General features: G+C 38.3%; 1 protein-coding gene across 4 annotated transcripts in view; it reads left to right on the top strand.

The window, feature by feature from the left end:
* The window catches only part of Grm1 (glutamate metabotropic receptor 1), a 376,706-nt gene that overhangs the window by 261,256 nt on the left and 91,743 nt on the right, over window positions 1–23,707 (top strand). For all 4 annotated transcript variants that reach the window (XM_076926847.1, XM_076926848.1, XM_076926850.1 and 1 more), the window contains one exon: window positions 13,788–14,023. In XM_076926847.1, the coding sequence (XP_076782962.1) occupies window positions 13,788–14,023 (236 nt within the window). The remainder of the gene's footprint in view (window positions 1–13,787; window positions 14,024–23,707) is intronic.

The following is a 23,707-nucleotide window of genomic DNA, read 5'->3' as shown; positions in this document are numbered from 1 at the left end:
ATGAGATTCTTTTCCTGAATTCACATAAAACCTATTAAGTTTTTAAGGATACCTGGCAATCATGAAACAATTTCAGCTTTGCATATAAAGAGAATGTCAGATGAAGCAAAAGTGTCACTCACAGAACTAAGCAGGAAGGAAGGACATGGATCAATGAGAACAGTATCCTTTTGTAGACATGTTCTGCCATACATCTAAGAGGACCTATGGCTCCCAGAGCCAACCCTGTAGCCCAGAGGCAGAGTCTCCAATGGAAGGATCACTCCCAGGCCTTGGACTCTGCTGTTTAGCCATTTTAATCCTTCTCTTGGCCGCAATTGGCACATATGCTTTTCTTCTGCATTCTCTTTCTGTATAATGGGACATCTGTGTAACCTCATTCATGTCCCAATATTTATTTTGGACCAGAGAATTTGTCATCTAATTTCACAGGCTCCCAGATGCAGAACCATTTCTGGTCAAACTCATACATGATTCTCATGACTGAGATGATAAGACCCAAAAATGAAGAGCTGATGGAACATTGAGGAGATGTTACCCTCTGAGATGGTGTGTTGTTAGATGGAAATGTTTGAAAGGGTTGTGATGGAATTAATTGATTTTTCAATGTGAATTGTTATAGACCAAAAGTCAGACTGAGATGGGAGCAGGCTAAGATCCCCAAAGATAGCTGTGTCCTAATTACTCAAACCTGTGAATAAGTTGTATTCCACAAGAAAGGTTGATTATTGTTACATCTAGAGTTATGGTTATTAATTATCTGAATTTAAGATCTGCTTTTTCCTCAAGTTACCTGATTTTATGTTAAAGTTATATTAGCTGGGTTATTTGTTTATGTTTCTTGGGTATACTCTTATGTACTTTTATCTTTTTATGTTTTCTGAAATAGTTTCTTAGGTATATACAGCATACGTTTGGTTCTTCCTTTGGAATATGAGTTAGTATATTAATTTTATCAGACACAGATTAGATCAATGGTGCTTAATCTGAAGTGATGGACATGCTCCAGTTTCTGTCTTATTATTAGTCAGTTTACCTTTGAGCATTTCAGTCTTTCCTTTCGTTGGTAAACACGTATATCTGGCAGGTATGTATACATGGGTGGATATGTCTAATTCTGAGTATTAGGAACTTGTTTAGAATCTCTTTAAACGTTGTTTTCATGTTTTATATTTAAATATATGTATTTTCAAGTATAATATTTAGGCAGAAAAGAGCACAAAATATGCAAGGCTCAGAGACTTCTAATTAAGTGGAAATCCACATGTAATCCTTCCCCAAAGATTTTGACCTTCACCAGGGCCCACAAGTCTTCCAGTATCAAATTTTAAAAACAAACTTATGATTCTGACTTTTAAAATTAGAGAAGTTTCACATGTAATTGGGTAACTTAAACATTATTGTTTATTTAATATTTATTTTAAAACATCCTATGTATATGAAGTTCATCATTATTACTTTAAGAGTTTTTCTCATTTATTTATAGTATTCACTGTATAACTATAATGTCATTTTATGCATCTCTTTTGATTGACTTTTGAGTTAATTATAAGTTAACTCTGATGCTGATTGTATTTGATATATATATATATATATATATATACATATATATATATATCAGGGCTTCTTAATCTTTAATTTCTTTCTTTTTAATATGAACATTCCCCTATATTTCTATTTTTAAGTTTTTTCTCTTATACAATTCTGAGTGAAATTTCCTTTTGAAGCCATTTTTAAATACTAGAAAGACATTTTGTTTGGGTTCTAGTGATTATGAATAATCTTACAAAAGATTTTATAATTTCTTTGGTTATGGCTTTTGATATAATTGTGCTATTCAGCTTCTGTCACATAACAAAAGCGTGAGATGATTAACATATGAAGAAAAAATGAAACAAAACAAAAAACAGTGGTTTGATGTCTGAGAGGCTTCAACCCATAACTGGCTGGCTCCTTTGCTTGGGTCTCTGGTAGTGTTTTGTCATGTCAGCTGGGAAAAGATGGAGAGGAAGAAGAATGAAAATAGAGGGACAGAGAGAAGAGGAAGGAAATAGAGGGGGTGAGGGAAAGGAAAGGGAGGAGGAAGAAGGAAAGGGAGGGAGGAAAGGAGGGGAGACAAGAGGAAAGGAGAGGAGAAGGGGGGGAGGAGAGTTGAAGGGAGGAGAGGGGAGGAGAATAGAGGAGAAGGGAGGGGAGAGAAGGGCAGAGGAGAAGGCAGGAGAGGAGAGAGTTTTAACAGCACACTTACAGAATCTAAAACCTCTTCCAATACTTCAAGTTTCTAAAACCTGCCAAAAGCTCAGGGATAAAACCTGTAACCCACGGGCTACAGGAGATTCGTAGGCCTGACCTATAGTGATCACAAGCTCTGTTTTCTTTTTTTGTTTGCTTGTTTGTTTGTTTGTTTTTTTTTTGTTGTTGTTGTTTTGTTTTTGTTTTTTTTTTGGTTTTTTCGAGACAGGGTTTCTCTGTATAGTTCTGGCTGTCCTGGAACTCACTCTGTAGACCAGGCTGGCCTCGAACTCAGAAATCCGCCTGCCTCTGCCTCCCAAGTGCTGGGATTAAAGGCGTGCGCCACCACCGCCAGGCACAAGCTCTGTTTTCAATCCACGCTTTGCAATGTGCTTTGTGAGTCCATGTGCTTTCTATCCCAGTCCAGGCACCGACTTAGGCTTCCGCAGGCTGGAGGGGATCATTACTATTGCAGTTCTACTGAATTTGGCAGGTCATCAAAACACCCAGCTTTATGCTGGGGTACCAACTTCAGTTTCTTGACTTCCCTGGTTCATGGAACTTCTTTGTCATGGTCCGATGGCTCCTAAAACTCATTTTCCATCCTCCAAGGCTCCAGCACAGAGATCACGCTGCTTTGGGTTGTATCCTCTCATGTTTAGCATTTAGTTTCTCACTGTTTTTACCCTCCAAGGATCACTTATTGGTTTTTGGTTTACACTTAATTCTTTATTTTTAGGTTACTATATTAAGAGGAATCACTATATGAATTTTTTTTACCAGCTTGTGAGAAGCTTGAGTATTTTTTTTTAAAAAACAAAACAAAACAAAACAAATTTTACCTCAAATGAAAGAAAAACCAGAAATTATTTGGCCCTTTAGAATGTATTAACAAGCCATATGACTATTGACCCCAAACATACAAGAGCGTTTTCTTTCTTCTAATAGTAGGGCATAGAAATGAGAGGTTAGGAAAAGCTGTACTGTGTCTGTTAGGGAAATTCATTAATGAAATTTCTAAACCATTGGATTTGCTTTCAGAAACCCACAAATTGCCATGCTTTGACCTTTTGTTCAAGTCAGAAAAATAAATCCACTTTACAAAGAAGTGAAAGAGATTCTGACAGCCTTATTGTCATCTCAGAGAATTCAAAAGAGGCCCCGACAAATCAGCCCTCTGCGAGGCCTGCTGACTTCCCTGCAAGGTGGACATGATAAGCTTATTGCTCAGTTCTTCTTTCCATCCCTGACTGGTCTCTGCTGCCCCACATTGGTGAATTGAGGGTTTCACATCAACTCTAACAATGACAACAACTCCAATCAGGAGGATGGTGAACATGCTCACAAGACAGCCATAGCTCATTTACTCGCCTCCTTCATCTTCAGAACCCTTGGCCTATGGCTGCCCACACTGCCCATCTTCCCTGCCTCTGCGCAGTCACACCCTTCTTTTAAATGTGACGGTGCCAGTTGAGGCCAAGAAAATCATCACAAATAGAAGATAATTGCTATGTCATTATAAGGTTAGAGACGTGTTATTGTTAAAAGCTCAAAGTGACATCCAAGATGCCTTACAATGAAGAATTCAATACCGTATTCTGAGACATTCCCACATGTCCCTATGTTCATCTTGTGTTCTGAGAAACGATTACAGATGCTCAGGACTTAACAAAGTCTAGTGTCTTTCTAACGTTGCCTCCTGACCACTCAGAGGTTTCCTCAGTCTACAATATACTCTTCATTGTTCTATCACATGACTCTGGAAACCTCCATCTGACCTATACTCCCATGTAGCATTCTCACTTTGATATTTTTCCTATCATCCTGCACACAGAGTTAAGTGTCTGATAGTTTTCATTTGATCCTAGATGTTATATATATGGGCATGGATTGTCTACGTTTCTTAAGGTAGTTCTAGAGTGACGTTGTTAGATTTACTTTGATCCTTTTTGTTTTCTATCCTGCTTTTAGGCTCTGTTAGACAGGATTGATGTTAGGAACAAGTTTTCCTCAGTATCTCGAGAAGACTTTTCTTAGTTCTTTAGCCAATCCCACAGAAATATGAAGTTTTCTTCTCAGTTGAGAACACTTACTGCTCCCAGCCCTGGAATTTGTGATAACCAGGTGCTAGTTCTTCAAGGTCTTTTGATCGGTTATTTTCTGACCTTAAGAACTTTTAATATTTGATTAAGCACAGTATGGAGGGAGATGTTTTCCAAACTCTTCTCCTGATTGCTCTTCTCTGATGCTTTTTGTTGAGATACTTCGCCACATTTGGTGCTGACAGGCTTACAACTCATCGTAGCAAATCAAATGAGTGGGGAGATCTTCCTCATGTGATTTCCTAGTGTCACAGTCTGGAGAAAGCTAAAGACTAAGTGCAAATATTTGTAGGTCTTATGTCGCTCTTTTGTTCAATGAACGAGTAGATGTATTTATTTTGATAAAATTTCAGATACATCATTCTAAATGATGGATGCAAAAAAAAAAAGGCCATTACTATGACATTTCCTGTATTTCTTGGCACCTCACATAAATTATGTGACGATACACATCTTCAACCTTCGTGAACATGCTTTATATTGTAAGTTATAGTTTCTTGTGTGTATTTGCATGTACAGTATATGCGCATGTACATATTCATGTATGTATGCATATGAAGAATGGAGGACCATAGCTGCTGTTCTTCAGATAGATTTCATCTAGTTTTTTCTTAGGCAGGGTCTCTTATTGGCCTGGAAGTTGCTAAATAGGCTAGAAAAACTGGTCAGCAACCTCTAGGGATTCCTATGTCTCCATCTCCCCAGTTCTGGGACTGCAAGCATATACTACCACACTCAGCTTTTGTTTTTTGTTTTTTTTTTTTCATGGATTCTGGGGCTCTCACACGTACATATGTTTGGAAGATATTCTTTTATCCCGTACTTTTCCTAGCTAAAAATTATAAGCTCTAGGATCAATGAGAGTCCATCTCAAAAATCTCTAGAATATTTTAAATATGTTATAATTTTATTAAGAATATATAGTTCCTTAAATTCATAGCACTTTAAGGAAAAATTGTGGGTTGGGGATTTAGCTCAGTGGTAGAGTGCTTGCCTAGCAAGTGCAAGGCCCTGGGTTTCGTCCTCAGCGCTGAAAAAGAAAGAAAGAAAGAAAGAGAGAGAGAGAGAGAGAGAGAGAGAGAGAGAGAGAGAGAGAGAGAAACTGGCTTACTCTCAGAATTAAAATCAATATAATTTAAATATAAGTTATTAAAGGTGACCAGTTACTCAGAATCAGTCATGTACTGGTCTAGAAATCAATCCAAAATTGGAAATAACAGTCTTCATTTGGAAGGCTGGATCTGGACATTTTCAGAGACATATTTGGAACTTAGCTGCAGTTCTCTATGATGTTATTTTAACAACAGATGAAGTTGGGTCAGAGTCTGGATTTCAAACAAGTGTTAGTGCATGTGTTAAGAGTCTAATTGTCAAGTTAAAATTACTTTTGTCTCTTCTACAATATTTATTGTAAGTTGCATTGACTGGATACTTTCTAATTGTGTTAGTGTGTTGAAACCTGGCATGTCTGTACAGGGGTCTATCAACCAGCTTTTGTCTTACTGCCCTGAGTATTAGAAAACCTTGATTCACTGAAAAAAGTTTGCTGGAAGAAGTAAGTTAGGCTTAAAGCAGAAGCAAGAGGTAGCAGGGCTTGATTATTGCTGGTATAACAGCTTTAATTACATTAATTGTTAGCACCACAGCTTCTGCAATAGCTTTGACACAAGAAGTTAAGACAGCCACTTTTGTTTATCATTTAGTAAAAAAATGTGTTGAGTATACAAGAGGATTTATCTAGATGTTTGGAACAATGGATTGATGCTCTATATCCTATTCAAATGATCGGATGGAGGCTTAGGGTTTAAGAGTTAGGAGCCATCTCGACTGTCATGACAATGACCATTGGAGTTATGTTACTTCTAAAATTTATAATTATAGTCATTATAATTAGAAAAAAGTTTAAAGACACTTGTAGGGCATTTGGCATAATTATAACACCTCTCTGGATGTTTTAACTTTGCATAGTGAGATTATAAATTTAAAGAATGCTGCTCTGCTGAGCTTTGATGCTGCAGTTAATGCTGATAAAATTATTCATGGCTTGAGGTCAGTATTTCTATTTTGGTCAAACCTCAGGAATGGTATATATAGCTTGATCATGTTAGTCCTTTTTGTCCTGGGAATATGTTTGTCCTGCCCATTGAGTTAAAGCTTGTCTCTAACAACACCAACATGTTGCCAGCCAAAGTACATGACTTGAAACTGAAATGGACCCCCAGAGTTAATTTAACAGGCTGGCAAGCCTAGGATGGGTAAGATTCTGCACAGAGCCTTACCAACCTAAGTCATAAGTGCATTACTTTTGATAATGCATATTCCATGATGGTTAAGGAAGGCATTCTTGGCAGAAAACCTAAGACAGGCTCAGTCTTGTTTATGAAATAAAAAAGAGGGAGAGGCAATAAGCTTTTAGGGCTGCTTGGCAAGAAGCTGACATGGGCCAAGGACAAGGAAATGAGCTGCTTGACAGGAATATGACATTGGCCAAGGACAAGGAAGTAGGTTTCAGGTAGGAATCTGACATTAAGTTAGAACAAAGAAGTAATTTAAGTCAAGAATCTAAATCTTATACTAGAACAAAAAAATAATTTCAGTCAGGAATCTAAATATTAGGCTAGAACAAGGAAGTAGGCTTCAGACATCAAAATGACTTCGGTAGGACAGGGAAGTTGGCTAAGATTTTGGTCATCCTGATAAACCCTTAGAAACAGTGATCACAGGAGTGTTCACGGAATTTTGTTTATTGCCTTGCTTATTCTTTGACTATTTGTGATTATTGTCTTGCTTGTTCCTGGACTATTTGCATCTATTGTATTGCTAGTTCCTTAACCTAGAACTGACCTTAATACTTGCATTTAATTAAAATGGTATAAAAGCAAAAAAGGAGGAGGAAGGATGGGATACGGGTTTAATTGGGGGAGGGGATGGGGAAAGGGGATAACATCTGAAATGCAAATAAATAAAATATCGAATAAAAAGAAAGAGATGTGGGACAGGGATGGGAAGAAGGATGAAGGAAGAGGGGTGGAGAGAGAGAGAGAGAGAGAGAGAGAGAGAGAGAGAGAGAGAAATTATCTCATATAATAAGAATCTTAGAAATCCCATATTTGTAGTTGGAGAGCTGCAGACCCAATGTTGAAAAAAGTATGGTTCTTGCTACCCTCCAAGGACCCTAGGAAAACCAGTAATGGAGAGTCAAAAGAGAGAAAGTGAATCTTCTCTAAGTCTTTCTGGTATATTCAGATATTCAATGTGTTAGATGAAGCCTGTCCCATTGGGGATGGCAGCCAGATTTTATTAGTCTACTCATACAAAAACTAATTTCATCCAGTCTTACTCTTACAAGCACACCCAAAATAATACCGGAATTCTAGCCAGTCAAGATACCACATGATTTACCATCACATGTATTTTGTTTTCTTTCCCTCATGTATTTTTTGAGGTGTTCCCCATAATAAATTGCTTTAACTATAAAAAACCATTAATATATTTTTATAATTTTTTTTGGTTAGTATCCATTCCTTGCAAAAGTAATGTCTATGAAGCGTGTGTGATGATACTAATGAAGTTTTCAGAAACAACATTTTCCTGTTATTAATGTCAGATTTCTTTTGGTAGAAGAATTCATATAATTATTCAAGTTTTAAACATGAAATTTTATAGGGAAGAAGATAATAATTTAATGGGAATAGCTTTTTGGAGAATTGTTGGATAAAAATATTGTAAGCAGGGGGCTAGGGAGATAACATAGTCAGACAAGTGCTTGCTGAGTTAGCATGAGGACTTGAGTTTGATCCCCAGCACCCATGCAAATAGTCAGGTGCAGTAGCAGGTGTCAAACAGCCAGGTGTAGTAGCAGGTGCCAAACAGCCAGGTGCAGTAGCAGGTGCCTGTAACTCCAGCACTGGGAAGTGACTCCAGCACTCCAGACTGGAGGATTCCTGGAGCTCACTGGTAAGCCAGCCTAGCCAAATTGATATGTCCCAGCTTCAGTGAGAGTCCATACTTCAAAAAACAAGTTAGGTAACAATTGGGGAAGACTCTAAATGTCTATCTCCAACATTCACATGCAAACACACACACACAAGTATACATATGGATGTGTAGACACATACATATGCACACAGAAAATAACTAAAAAGGGGGAATAACTGGGGAGGCTTTTCTTTTCTGAGAAATCCTTAAGGCACTGAAGTTTTCTGTTAGACAATTGCTCTGTTCCTCCACAATGTGCTGTTTTGTTTCCAGATTCTAGGCAGGGAAAGGAAGTTGTAACTGGGGAGCAGATGATACAGCAGAAGCTGCCAGAGGCTGTAAATGTGCCTTGTAGAATCCAGAAATATCTGAGGTGGTGTCACCACCCAGCAGGCTGGATGTACTCCCAACACATGAGGGGTGACCAGGTGACAGAAGTCACCTCAGGACAAGTACGACCCACAGCATGAGGCATGCAACTGGCCTCGTGTTAAAGCATACTTCTTAGATAATCTAGCAAAAAAAAAAAAAAAAAGTCACCCAAAATCCTAACACAACTAAATAGGAAAATGACCTTTAATGTTCTCTTTAAGTGTAGTTGGCAAGGGATGCACAGATAAAACAATTCAAAGTATAAAAAGGAAGCTGCCTTACAAATATTTTTTACTAGATTATTTTATTAAAATTTCTTATATATGCAAGGAGTGAAAGCACACAACTTAAGTCACAGAAGAGGCATATGGATCTCTAAAAGTTCAAGGCCAACCTAGTCTATAGAGTGAGTTCCTGGTCTGCAAAGGCAGCTTATTGAGACCCCATTTCAAACAATCACCACCACCACAATAACAACAACAATAACGGCAACCACAACAACAATAACAACACTGAAAGTTCCTTGTACATTTCTGGTAACAAATTTATATTCACGTAGTATTCCAACGACTTACCCCTTAAATGGACATTCATCAGTACTCCTGTTGGAATGAGTTTGCTACCACATTCCTTGTTGCCTTTGTTTGATGACCTTTTAAATTTAAAACCAGCTGTAACTTTTGGCAGTGGAGACAACTTTAGTAAGTGTGAAAGCCTTCATCCAACGCTCTAGCTAGCTAAACTGCCAATGGCTTTCCTAAAATATGGAGGTCAAAAGTTTTCTGCTTCTTGGAGTATCATATTACATTTTTACAAAAATGGAACATGATAAAAGAAAGAAAATAGGGAGTGATGGAAAGACAGAGGAAGATGGAGAGAGGAGAGGGATGGAGAGGGAAGATGGAAAAACAAAGAAATACACAGTTTTCATTCATAGGTTATTTAAAATGATAAGATTATGCACTTATTAAATAGACTATAAACAATAATAAACCCAAACACATCCAACCTAACCTCTATGTCAGAAAGTAATTCTCTTCCTTAAGCTGCAATTCATTTTTTCATTTCAAATCTTATCTCTAGATAGAAGTCCTGAAAGTCTAACCAGTTTTGATTTGTTCTGCTTTTGAACATGACATGAACTACAGTTCAAATTTCCAGCCATTGTAGATGTCATGAATATGTGACTATGAGTGTATTTGAATGTATGAAACTAAATGTATTCCTATTTCCTTTCATCATGATTTGTATTTCTTTCCAGGAGAGAGTTAGTTAAATATGTGTTTAGAGGTTATGCTTTAATAGATTGAGCAAAAAGAAAGGTGAATAAGTTAATCCGTTAAATCAATTTGACAAGCTCTCATATTCTGGGATAGTGTGATAGCAGAGCAATCAGTTACAGGTACTGCACTTTGCCTGCTGGAGGAAAGAGATGGATCCCTTGGTCCTCAAGTTGGACCCACCATATGCCATACTTTCTTACTGCACCAACTCTCAACCGCTCTTTACCTGACTAATGCTGACTCCTTAGGTCAGATAGAGATCACTTTACACACACACACACACACACACACACACACACACACACATACACACACACCAGCCTGCTCTCCCAAGCTCTTCCTCATGGTGATACTGACCACTTCTTTAACCTTGTAGAACTTGTAATGTTTGTTACATATCTGGTTTTGTATTTAAAGAACTTTTGTACTTGAATTACCTTTGAAAAATGACAGAAATTTGTGATACTAAGGTAGGCAGCAAATAACATATCTCACATATCTTATTCTCAGTGGAAGCTAAGCATCACCTTGAGCATAATGTAAATGCAGCTATAGGAAAGGGGCGCATGCAGGGCTGTGTGCGCAGGGCTGTGTGTGCAGGGCTGTGTGCGCAGGGCTGGGAAATGTTCCTCCTTTTGGAGTTAGGCATGCTGATATGCTCTGGTCTGCTTTGTGCCTCACTTTGTGCCTCAAAGTTCCTTAAATTCTGGAACACATTCTGCTGACTCTCTAACAACACTCTGGACCCGTTGAAAATTTAGCTCGCAGTGGTTCGCTGGGAAGCTCTAGAGAGGAACTGAACCAATTAGCTCAGCTAAGGAGAGAACACATTTTCTCAGATAACAAGTGGTGAACTGTGCTCGATTAAATGTACTCAGCAAAGTTCTCTGCTCTGTAAAAAGCAAACAAGACTCTTTTCTATAGCAGAGTCTATATCATTACATTTCACTGCAGGTGGCCATGCTATTGTGTCTGTGTGTCTAAGGATAATTCTACTCTCTGGCCAAGATGGTCTTACCATGCCCTTTAGCTCCACTAAGCATCTGGGTGGTAGGTCCTGACTTTCTCCATTATTCACACATTTACTTTGGCTCATCTGTACTTGTAAATTATTGTGTTGCCTGTTTGAGAAGTAAATCTCCTAACCACTTGCCTGGTTTTAGAACCTTAGGCTATCCTTCTTCCTGGGTCTGGGAGCCATTTCTTTGAAATGTATGCTAAACTTCGCTTAGCAGTTTCTGTGAGACGTTATAAGACTAATTTATATGAGCAACAATAAACAAACCCAGATGGCCTTGTCACCCAGACTAACCTCCCATGCTTCTGTATAGTATTTTTCTCGTGTTTCCCTTGGCACTTGCAAAACCACTTTCTTTTATTTCTGTACAGTTGAGTCCAATATTTTTCACATTCCACAATTACTGGCTTACAGACAATTCTGCTGGACTCCGCCCAGCCCAACAGCTACCTAGCAACAGCTTGCACCATCACCTGTAGCCTGCCAGATGTGAGCTAGGTGTATAAAAAGAACTGCTTGCTACCCCAGCTCCTCTTTTTCTTTCACTCTCTGACTCCACGTGTTCCCAGCCAGCCTCTCTTTCCTTCTTCATCGCTTTCTTTCTGCCCTTCTCTGGCCCCTCTTCTCTGTCTCTGCCCCTTTTCCACGTCCCCACTTCCCTCCCTTTCCCCAATAAACTTTTTATTAGGTCTGCTGCTTTGCATGATTCCTCACGGGAATATGTTGGCATGGGCCTGGCATGTATCTCCTTCCTCCCACCACAGTATACCGCATTATACTGCCGTTTTATATTTCATAACAATAATAATCTTGGAGTAAGCACACCTTTTTGTATGCTCCGCTCTTAGCACCATATTTTACTGACACCCTCTTAGCCCCAGGTCACACAAACACTTGAATTTAGTCAAATACTACATCACTCATGGGAGATGTCAATGTTCTAGAAGGTGAACACATTTTAAAAATTCAACCCACGAGATAAAATGTCAGTGGCTTCCACTTAGTGAGTGGGAGGATTCTTTTATATGTGAGAGTGAGATGGTTTTGATAAATGCTATTATTTTGGGATAGCACTGAGAAAATATTCCAGCCACTTCTCTGGAAGCCAAATGAGAATAATTTCCCAGGAGCAAACGCTGCTAAATTAATCTCTTACTTTATAACATAACAATCTTGTAATGGATTGACTGTAATGTTGAAACCACCTTGTTAGAAACACAGCCCAGAAGTCTTCACACCTACATATCTCCAGGGAGACCAGGAATGTTAAACAGGTAGGGTTGCCTTTCCAATGAGAAAGATATACAACCTGTTCTTCCATCCAGAAAGCTGAAAATTAGAATTGATTAGTAGGCCAGTGATCTGTTTTATCTGTTGGGCCAGACCACACCAAGCTCCTACCATCAAAATCAGAGGTGCCTAGTTATCAAAGTGACCCTCTAGTCAGGGAGTCTGTCAAACTATCATAACCAGGACTGGGAATACCTAGTAGTCTAAATGACTCTTACCTTATGTATATAGCTTGAGGTCCCTCCAAGCTCCCACAATCAGGATCAGAGGTGGCTAATAGCCCAAATGACCCTATGCTTTCTGTATGACTGAGACCAAGCCAGACCTTTACTTAGGCCCTGTCTTAGGGTTTCATTGCTGAGAAGAGACACCATGACCACAGCAACTCTTATAAAAACAACATTTATTTGGGTCTGGCTTACAGGTTCAGAGATTCAGTCCATTATCATTAAGGCAGGAACTTGGCAGCATCCAGGCAGGCATGGTGCAGGAAGAGCTGGGAGTTCTACATCTTCATCTGAAGGCCTCCACAAGAAAAATTGACATTCTCAGGCAGCTAGTAGGAGAGTCTCAAAGCCCACCCCAACAGTGACACACTTCTTTCCACATTGCCACACCTACTCCAACAAGGCCACACCTTCTAATAGTGCCACTCCCTGGACCAAGCATATTAAAACTACCACAGGCCCTGATGGATAGCCTATCTCTAAAACTAATCTTTTGGGGAAGCAATTGTATGTTCTTTGGCTCACCGTTTGATGAAATTATGCTTCCTTATGTGCTGGGGATTTATACTACAGGATTTTCCCCAAAATTATAATGTATTTAAATTTGCTTGGAATAAACGGCCTCCTTGTGTATTTGCATAGGGAAAGCAATGATAACTATGATGACAGAATCCATGAGTATGGCTAAAGTTCTTGGGACATCAGACTCCCTGAAGTTTCAATCCGGATTGATAAAGTCATTCTGAACCATATCTTCATCCTCACATCTTTATGGTCTGTTTCCCTGCCAGGACCATCTGCAGGGTTCTGCCTCACATGTTATACGCTTATTATAAAGAATGTGAGCTCCTGGCCTTTATTGTCTCTGATGTAGAGAGTAATTAAGAGGTGCTATTTATTATTATTATTATTATTATTATTATTATTATTATTATTATTTAGCATTTTGAGAACTAGACATCGGAAACAGATTGTCTGGACCCAGCAAAACTTTGGATGATTTCTGAAAGCGTTCCATCTCTGTTCCATGATGGTGATTAGCAGAATCTTCTGAACTTTAGCTATAGTCACCAATGCTATCATGATTGTTATTTTGCAAATACACATGCAGGAGGTTCCCTTTCCACACTCTGTCCTGTCTAGTAAGGCTGAAGCATAATAGGGAGTTACAGTGGCTTAAAGTAGACTTTGGCATCTCTGGATTGCTTTGTTTATAGATATCTCTGAATTCATTCATGAGACATCGTCTTCTTCTCTCTTCACCCCAACCCCTGCATTATTTTAGTGACGGATGGGCAGACAGAGATGAAGTCATCGAAGGCTATGAGGTGGAAGCCAACGGGGGAATCACAATAAAACTGCAGTCTCCAGAGGTCAGGTCATTTGATGACTACTTCCTGAAGCTGAGGCTGGACACCAACACAAGGAATCCTTGGTTCCCTGAGTTCTGGCAACATCGCTTCCAGTGTCGCCTACCTGGACACCTCTTAGAAAACCCCAACTTTAAAAAAGTCTGCACAGGTAACTGTTGATAAAGTAACAGCTTGGGGTGGGCCATCATCTCTTCTTCCATTACAGGCTGTTCATGGGAATGAGATCCAAAGGTGGAAGAGAGGGGTGGGGTGGAATGAGAGATAAGCTTATAAAGCAGTTTGAGTAAAGTAAATGTATACATTCTCCTCCCACTGTGGATTTATGTTCCTGTATGTTAGAAAGACTCATCTCTGCAAAAAGAGAAAATGGAAATAGATGTCAAGCAAACAGAGCAGCCAGATATCTGGTATCTAAGACAGAGGGGAAAAGTATATACTTGTTACAGTAGACACAGACACATATAAGCAACATTGATTTGATCCTTTTCTCAACAGCTTTAGTACGCAGCTCAGGAGAGGAGCAGGTCGCATCATCTTAGGCCACAGAATGAACATGATGTTTGTGGCCACAGACGCCAAGAATTATAGCCAGATGGTGGGTTTCAGCTAGGCAGCTGCTGCTAGTACACTTCTCACTCAAGTCAGAAAGGAGAGCTTACCCTTCCAAGGTGTTCAGGGGCTTGGTGGACCCCACAGGATAATATTTCCCTTTAGAAATTAGTTAACTCAGACTTCACAACACTGTATCTATATGATAATTTTCATTATTACGTAGGGAATTTCTGCCTCCTGTCCTTTTCCAGTACAGTTCATGATGGAAAAGTAAACAAATTGTCTTTTCCCTGTCATGGTGACATTTCAAGCCAGTTGTTCATACCAAGCTTATATAGCATAAAGATTTGTCCACAATGATATATTGGACTCTACTAAAGACATTTTTAGACTGCATGACAAAAATGTAGGTTTTCTTGAGTTTAGGCTAGCAGATACTTAGGACATCTTAGAAATTAATTATTCATATTACTTGCATGTCTAGAACTTGTCCATAAAAGCCATTGGAAAGAGAAGGAAGCATGTATTCTCTTGAGAGAAATCAAAGTGAAACATAAATAATCCAAGACAATGAGCTTTTGCAAAACAGGATAAAAACAATATCTATTACATATGATATTCTATTTTTAATAATACTTAGATTTGATATAATGGCAATATAAGTAAATAGAGTAAGATATGTCTAACTTGGTAATACTTAACTGTTCTCTGCAAAATCGCTTGGTGCAGACTTACTTTCAATTGATGCTTTTAAACCATCTGCAGCATGGCTTACGGGGGACTAAGAAACACAATCTACCTGAGATGCAGGCAGAAGGAGATGTGTGGGAACCACACATTGAAACTGTCTGCTATGCATCTATTTGACTTTTTTCCCTTTAAAATAGACTCATAGAAGATAATAATTCCAAAACTCCCAATAAACTTTCTCAAGCACTCTCCTAATTTACAAACCCAAGCTATTTAGAATGACTAGTGGCAGTATTTCTCTATTTTTCTGTAGTAACCAGAAACAATGGAATTAGTGCTCTTGCCTCTTAATTAGCACAATACCTGAATCTCTTTACTTGGCATTTAATTTACATTTCATTGTCCTGTTTTCTAAAAAAAAAAAAAAAAAAAAAAAAAAAAAAAACTTTCTTACTTGATCTTCTTATGTATACCAATCTCTGAATGCTTAGACAATTCTTAACTAAATAATCATCTGATTTATATTTTCTTAGGGTATGGAAATGTTTTTCTTGTCTTTAAAGGAAAAGTTGAGTATGATGATATTTATATAAAATATATTTCTTTCAATCAATAAATATTTAGTAAGCACTTACTACATGTAAGGACCTTACAGCGCAATGTAAGGAAGTAGACTGAGGAAGAGGAGGAGGAAAAAGTATGAGAGGAAGAGGAAGAGGAGGAGGAACAAGTATAGAGGTGAAGAAGGAAGAGGAGAAAAAGGAGGAGCAAGAGGAGGAGAAAGGAGAGAAGGAGCAGGAAGAAGAGGAGCAGGAGGAAGAGGAAGAGTGGGAGGAGGAGGAGGAAGAGGGGGAGGAGGAGGAGGAGGAGGAGGAGGAGGAGGAGGAGGAGGAGGAAAGCATCAGAATCGGGATGGTATATGCTTATTATTATCTAATCATAAGAGCTATAGAGAAAGTAAGGACCAACAGAATTCAAGGACTGCAGTTTAGAAAGCATGAGCAGAGAAAGCCTCACTGGGAAGATGACAAAAGATGTGAAAGCTATGAGTGTCAGCCTTCCTAACATTAGACAGGAGTTTCCCTAGAAGTAAGAATGCATGAGAGAATAAGAGCAAATGCTAGCCTGGTAGAAGGAGAATAATGAGGCCAGGGTTGTTGGAACCAATGAGAGTACAAGCACAGAGAAAAGAAAAGTGGAAGGAAGAAGTGTGGAAGTCCTCTGACAGTGAAGCTCAGAGTTTGGGGACTGGACCATGGCAACAGGGTGACATGGAGACTGAAAATCACTTCCTAGTTGATCCTGAATGAGATCCTGGATGAGATAAAGGGGTTGGACAGACTGCCAAGCATGGCCCTGCTTTGAGGATCTATCTAGATGTCGCTGATCAAGACCTGCAAACCTGACAGAAATCTGGTAGGTTTGCATCATGTAATAAAAGTGATCAACTCGTAGCTTTCATCTTCAGTCAGAATATTCAACAAGATTTACACAAAATGTTGCCTTGTGAATTATTCCAAAATAACCACGAAGGCAATCAAATTTGCATCTATGGAGTCAGTAAAATAGAAGACAGTATAAAGCAGTGCTGCCCACTAAGGTAGCCCTTAGCCACATATGGCTATTGACACATAACTAGAGCTTGTGGTATAGATGAGCCAAGAATTAGTTTGATTTACCTTTAGGTAGTTTAAATTTAAACATGGTTAAGACACTTGTGGCTGCTATATTAGATAATGCTAATTAACAGCCTGGTATAAATAAGGCAAATCACTGAGTATAGCCATGCACAGTTTTAATCCCAGCACTTAGGAGGCAGAAACAGGTGAATCTCTGTGAGTTTAAAGCCATCCTGGTCACAAAGTGAGTTCCAGAACAGCTAGGACTACACAGAGAAATGCTGTCTCAAAAAAATAAAAGCAAAACGAAACAATAAAGACAAGTTGAGTCTGGGCAGGTCACTCAAAAGTTAAGATACTTTCTCTGCAATCCTGAAGACGGGAGTTCAAATCAAATCCCAGAGCCCAAGTAACAAATTGGGTATCCCTACAAATGCTCATAAGCTTATCTCTGAGTAGTGAAGAACAGAAAGATCACTGGAGTTTTCTGCCTTCTGACCTAATAAAAAGCAAGTTCCTGGTTCAAGAAGAGAACCTGCCTGGGTAGAGACAGGTAGAACATGGTGAAAGACATCTGACCTCCTCTTTTGGTCTCCACACAAATAAAAAAGAACCAGTATGCATACCAGAACATATGTGTGCACATATTCACACAGATACACAAAACTAAATATAAAAATACATCTCAGTGGGCTAGAGACATGGCTCAGCAGTTAAGAGAGTATATTGCTCTTGTGAAGGACACACTTGTAACTCCAGCTCATGCAAACACACACACACACACACACACACACACACACACACACACACACACACACATTTTAAAAATAACAAAAATGAAATCTTAAAAGGACAAATTAACAATGATAAAAATATTGATAAGAAATAAGGAAGCAGGTGTATTCTGTGCTTATTGCATGAAATTATTGTCAGTTTCATCTCTATATGACAATAACACAAGAGAAACTATAGGGTATAGGTCAGCACAAGGTTAGAGGATTTTATTCTTCCTGCTAAACTTTGATGCACATTTTCACAAAGCAGAGAGTCTCACAGATTGCAGCCCTGCCCAGTTAACCCACGGCTATAAATAGGTTCCGTTCTCAGCATCAGTTTTAAGCCTACCAGCATTCCTGAGTAGTGCGGCTTCACCACCTTAGATAATGTCCTCTTTCTCCCTGAACTATACAAATATTTGGCTTTGTTCTGTGAGATTCTGGTGTAATAATTTATCATTCCTCTCAGGAGGAAAAAAAAAACCCTGCACTGAACATTCCCTAGGTTGGGGAGTTCTACTTCTTAATTGAATTAAACTGTTGTTCTGTCAGGGTCATAGACTACAGGGTTATAGAGAACGTTCATCAGTTGTCTGTTGATGCAGTATACCATAACAAGCCACCAACAAAGGTGTGGGGGCTTAAATAACAAGAATTTGTTTAGACCGTGATTCTAGGGGTCATCTGAGAGGTTTTGCTGCTCTATATTAGACATGGCTCATGTACTGGAGTATACTGGGGAATGACTGATCTCAGAGATTTTCAACACAGGACTTGCCTCCTTCTGATTCATGCTGTGTCTTTTCTGGAGGTGAGCTCAGATGGCTTCACAGTGAGGTGAGCTCAGATAGCTTCACAGTGTAGAAAAAAGTTTCTGAGAAGCAGAATGAGAACATAATAAGGTCCTGGAAGCTTGGGCTCAGAACTAGTATATTTAAAATTAATTAAGATTTAAGAAGTAGGAGAAAAACTGGGTGTGGTGGGCCCACCTAAAATTGTAACATGAGTTCTAAGCCAGCCTGTTTCCAAGAGCAGATGCAGAGCAAGTGTGGACAGACATAGCATGTTCCTCAACCCTGATTTGACAGTCAGCTTCTTGGTTGATATTCAGGATTGTGAAGTACCATTTGGGGCCAACTTATAAAGGGAAAAAGAGAAGTTATAACTTCTAGGACACAATGAATGAAAATAAATTAGGATCTATCTCTGCATGTGTTTCCTTCACATTAATGTGAATGAAACTGAATTGTAATAGTCTTTTCTGATCTCACTTACATGACAAGTTAACCCAATGTGGAAACTCTACAAAACTGAAAAACAAAAACAAACAAAAAGCAAACTTATTATTGAAAACAGTGTAGTCTAAAAAGTCTTGGCAGTCTCCAAGCTACAACTTTTCTTGCCAGGAGACTTGAAATGCTATCTTACCAGCTATATTCTTCTGTTTTCTGCTGTGGTAACAGAATACTATAAATGGTGCAGATTATCAATAAAGAAGGTTCATTTGTTCATGGTTCAAGAGTCTAAAAAGGGCACATCTCATCCTTCCCTTGACCTATTTCATCCTGTGCACTGCATAAGCACCAAGCAGGAGGCTGGAAGACTGAGAATAGGGCTAATCTTTTTTTTTTTTTTTTTTTTTTTTTTTTTTGGTTTTCGAGACAGGGTTTCTCTGTGTAGCCCTGGCTGTCCTGGAACTCACTTTGTAGACCAGGCTGGCCTCGAACTCAGAAATCCGCTTGCCTCTGCCTCCCAAGTGCTGGGATTAAAGGCGTGTACCACCACTGCCCTAATCTTAAAGCCTTTTATCAACACCCCTTTGTAATGCAGTGCAATAACTTCATGATATCTCTTGAAGATTCAGTTTCATCCCCCCCTCTTTGTTTTGTTGCTTTTGTTTGTTTTATGTTCATTATATATTTTTTTGTTTTTGTTTTTGTTTTTTTTGTTGTTTTTTTTTTTTTTTTTGTTTTTTGTTTTTGGACAGGGTTTCTCTGTGTAGCTTTGGCTGTCCTGGGACTCTCTCTGTAGACCAGGCTGGCTATAAACTCAGAGATCCAACTACCTCTGCCTCCTGTGTGCTGGGATTTAATGCATACCACCACCTGGCCTGAAGACCCAGATTCTAAAGGTCCAGTCTCTTAATACCATCAATTTCAATTAAATTTTGATGTGTATTTTGAGATGCGATACATCTTCATTATAGCACAGGACTAGCTATCAATGTCATACAAGCCATTAACTAAAGTCATGAGCATTTTCACCAAATTGTTTCGTTATACTCTGGACAAGAGACAAATATAAGTATACACTAAATTAAAAAGCACCGTTCTCATTTGCTTCCAATTGGTAGGGATGAGAAAGAAAAGAGAGAGAAAAAAACAAATTTGGCACTATATGGAATAGATTTGAAAAAGGCTGAGGACATAGTGAATCCAGTATACTTATGCACTTAATTAATGCATTGTCCTACCACAAAATGATATGTGTTTCTAAGACAGCCCCCAAGCTACTATGCTTTTAGGCTAGTAATGACATGTTTAGAAATCTATTATAAGGGGGCAATCTAAAAATAGGAGACAGCAACACCCAAGAAAAACCCTAGGCCCCATACTCAGTGTTTTTAATAAGAAAAATTGGAAGCATTCTAAATGTCCACCAATAAGATAAAAATGGCTAAGTAATTATAGTTCTTTTCTGAGACAGAATATTACAGAGCTATTAAATGGGGATCATAAAGCCAAGCTGCGATATCAGAAGCATGGGTGTTAACCCTACTGAATGTGAGGTTCTGAATTACACACTCATCGAGAGTATCACAATGCGATCAGAATGGAAAAACACTAAGTTATCACACAGAGTGCTAGTAGGAGTTGACTTTTGGAACATTTCTGTTTTCAAATGTCTGAGAGATGCTCACATTTTTTGAGTTAACTTCTGGAAAATAAATTCTGCTTCTGGAAATGAATTTTTTTTTAAAAAATTTTCTAAAACAAAAGAGTTTGAATGAGAAAGAGTTTCTTGTTATATAGAAAGCATTTTGCTACGTGTTGATTGTCCAGAACTTCAGATGTATCGGGAGAATGAGAAATAGAATGTATATATCAATCATATGACATAAAATTATATAAAAAGGCAAAAATACTGCAAGAATTTAACAGTAGTTGATGGGTAGATAAATTGCATAAAAATAAGCATTACAAGCATATTCTTTTTTCAGTTTCCTTTCTTTTCCTTTCTCTTTCTTTCTTTTTCTTTTCTTTTCTTTCTTTCTTTCTTTTTTTTTTTTTTTTTTTTTTTTTGAGATAGGGTCCCACTTTATGGCTCCAACTGGCGAGAAGTCATTATGTAATTATGTAGACCAGACTGGTCTCAAACTCACAGAGATCCACCTGCCTCTGCTTCCTGAGTGCTGGGATTTATCCTGTGTCCTACCACACCTGGCAGATGAAAATATGAGAGTATCTGTAGTAATAAAAAGTATTTATGATTTAACACTGTGTATAGGGCATGAAGAATTGTATGTTTGTTTTCTGTGATTTTTCTACCCTGAATGTAGTTATGTTATACTTACAACTTCAAAACTCATATTTCTGTGAGGTGATCAATGTCATTGTTTTTCTCTGACTGGATATGATACTAAGTGTTGGCACCTTGCATTTGTGTAAGTACAGTCACTTCCTTGTACCTGTGGGTTCCACATCTGGACACTCAAAATGTGGAGTGAAACTACTGTAGAAATGTTACACCAGTACTGTGTACAGATTCCCCCTTGTAATTATTCTCAATCATGCAACTCCATCATAGAGTGTACGCTGACTTCTACATAATAGCTCGTCTGGAGATTCAACATTAATATACAGAAGCTATGCTAAATTTATATTCAAATATTAATTTTTTATACAAAAGACCTGACTATCCTTAGGTTTTGGTGTCTGTAGAAGGGTATAGTCTTGTAAACAATCCCTTGTGGTGAGCAAGAGACAACTGTATTTCCTGTGTAATACAGGAATTCCTGTATAATTATACAGGTTGTATAATTTCTTTGCAAAGTCATTCACATTTCATTCAATTCGCCAAGCATCCATGTGTGGTTGATATTATTATTGGATTACAGATGTTGAACCTGAGATTCAGAGGTGAAGGTAGGTCATCTCTCAGTGGACAGAAATGTAAATAAAGCAATGCTGTATCTATAGGCACTTTCAAGCCCAGATCCCTACCAGCAAGCATCCCAGGGACCCGTCCAGTGCTTGTTAGGAATGATGAAGTGTTATTTTACTAGAAACACAATACCAATCCCTTCAGCAGTCAAGTCTCTTGCTGCACAAGAATGAGAGAGTTGCATAATTGCAGTCTTTCCACTGTCCTCATAGTGATTAAAATTACTGAAGTTACGCCATGTCAGTTAGTGCTTTCCCAACACATCTCCAAATCCCCTGGTGTAGTCAACTAATTAAGCAGTGATGTGGACATTGCATAAAGCACTTTTTAATTAGTTTCAGTGATTTCCAAATCACTCAGCCTTGGCTCAGTACCCCCAGTCTTCAAATCCGCAGTAAAATACATGCAAATTTTGTTTACATAGCAAAACCTGAAAGGATGCTTAATAAAAGTTTCTATGGAAACTAACACTAATACAATCTAAAAACTCAATTTAAAAAAACCCACCAGTAGTATAAAATCAATGACAGAAATGGAGCTATCAATAATCTGAAAAGGTTAATGGGTTAATTCATCTTCTTCATGGTAATACTAATTTTCATAAGTATACGCCTGCTTGTTCATTATAGGGCTGTGAAGCTCATTTGATAGGCAGGAATCTCAACTGGGTATGAATAATGCAAGGAGTGAAAGTTTATGTTGCTTGTCAATAACATTGAAGCCAGTTTCATAGAAATATGGAGATTAAAGCTGAAGTGTAACACAAATGTGCATGAATGTATCACGGGGATGCTACACAAATTACCAAAGGTAAAATTCTAGGGTTTTGCAGCAGAAAAGATCAGTGCATTTAGTGAGTTTATTCTGAATGGAAAGTTACAGCCTTTTTGCCTTCCTTTGAACGCACAGCACAGAGAAACATTTTCTCAGTGTTATGTTGTAGAAATGAGGTACAAACAGAACATGTTTGTAAATGGCATAATCCCATTTGAGACAGTGTCAAGACTCAAGCACAGTCCAGAAGACTGTGTGGATGTCTAAAGTGTCATTTTCTGCTGTGCTAATTAAGCAAACTCAGATTTTCACCTTGACATGGACATGTCTGTCGCAATAGAGAACTCTAACTATCAGTTTAAGTGACTACAGAGATCTAATTTTATTATGGGAGTACAGATTACACAAGTCTTTCCAGAGATCTTTCCATGAAACATAGAGACATTGACAGGCCAGCAAGTAACCTGAAATTCTTCCAAAGTCAACCTCCCAACCTTCCAAACTTCTTTTCCTATTAAGCTGCTACCCCAAAGAGGGTGAACTGGGTCATTCAACAATGAGGCAAGTTGTCCTTGGCCTATTCAAGTTTATCCCTTGTTAGTTTGACCTTTATCACATGTTAGCTTTTGTTTAATACAATATATTTTTTCATAATTCCATATATGCTCATAATGCATTCTAATTATTCTAATTATCTATCACCCCCTGCCCTATCAAGTCCCTCTCAAACTTACCTATATCCCCTTCCCATGTGCATGTTTTTTTTTCTGTCTGTGATGAACTTAAAGAAACATACGTTTTGTTACCCAGAAACTATAAAACTTGATACATGGATATAATGATTTAAAAAAACTTTGTTTATTATCTACTTGTCTATGTTGGTAGGGACTGAACCCAGGGTCATATACACATGTGTATAATCCTGGTTATAACGGCTATGGGCTGCCAAGATGGTTCCGAAGAGCAAAGCTCTAGCTATTCAGACCAGACATCCTGAGTTCCATCTCTGGAACCCATGTAAAGGTGGAAGGAAAGAATCAACTCTATAAAGTTGTTCTGTATCCTGTATGCTCATATACATATATAGAATAACAAGTACTTACTTTTACTATATTAATAACTGGGCTGTCTGAAGTAGTTATGTGTTTAATTTTTTCATGCACTCCATGGCCCTCCTCTTCATGCCAGGGATAGATGATTGAGCAAAGGAAACATCTAAGGATTTTTAATGGGAGGACAGGTGGCCTGTGAGCATGC

The sequence above is a fragment of the Arvicanthis niloticus genome, chromosome 28 (genome assembly GCF_011762505.2).
Source record: "Arvicanthis niloticus isolate mArvNil1 chromosome 28, mArvNil1.pat.X, whole genome shotgun sequence".
Classification (NCBI taxonomy): domain Eukaryota; kingdom Metazoa; phylum Chordata; class Mammalia; order Rodentia; family Muridae; genus Arvicanthis; species Arvicanthis niloticus.
The sequence above is the reverse complement of the archived record's forward strand: the minus strand, read 5'-3'. Positions and strand labels throughout refer to the sequence as shown.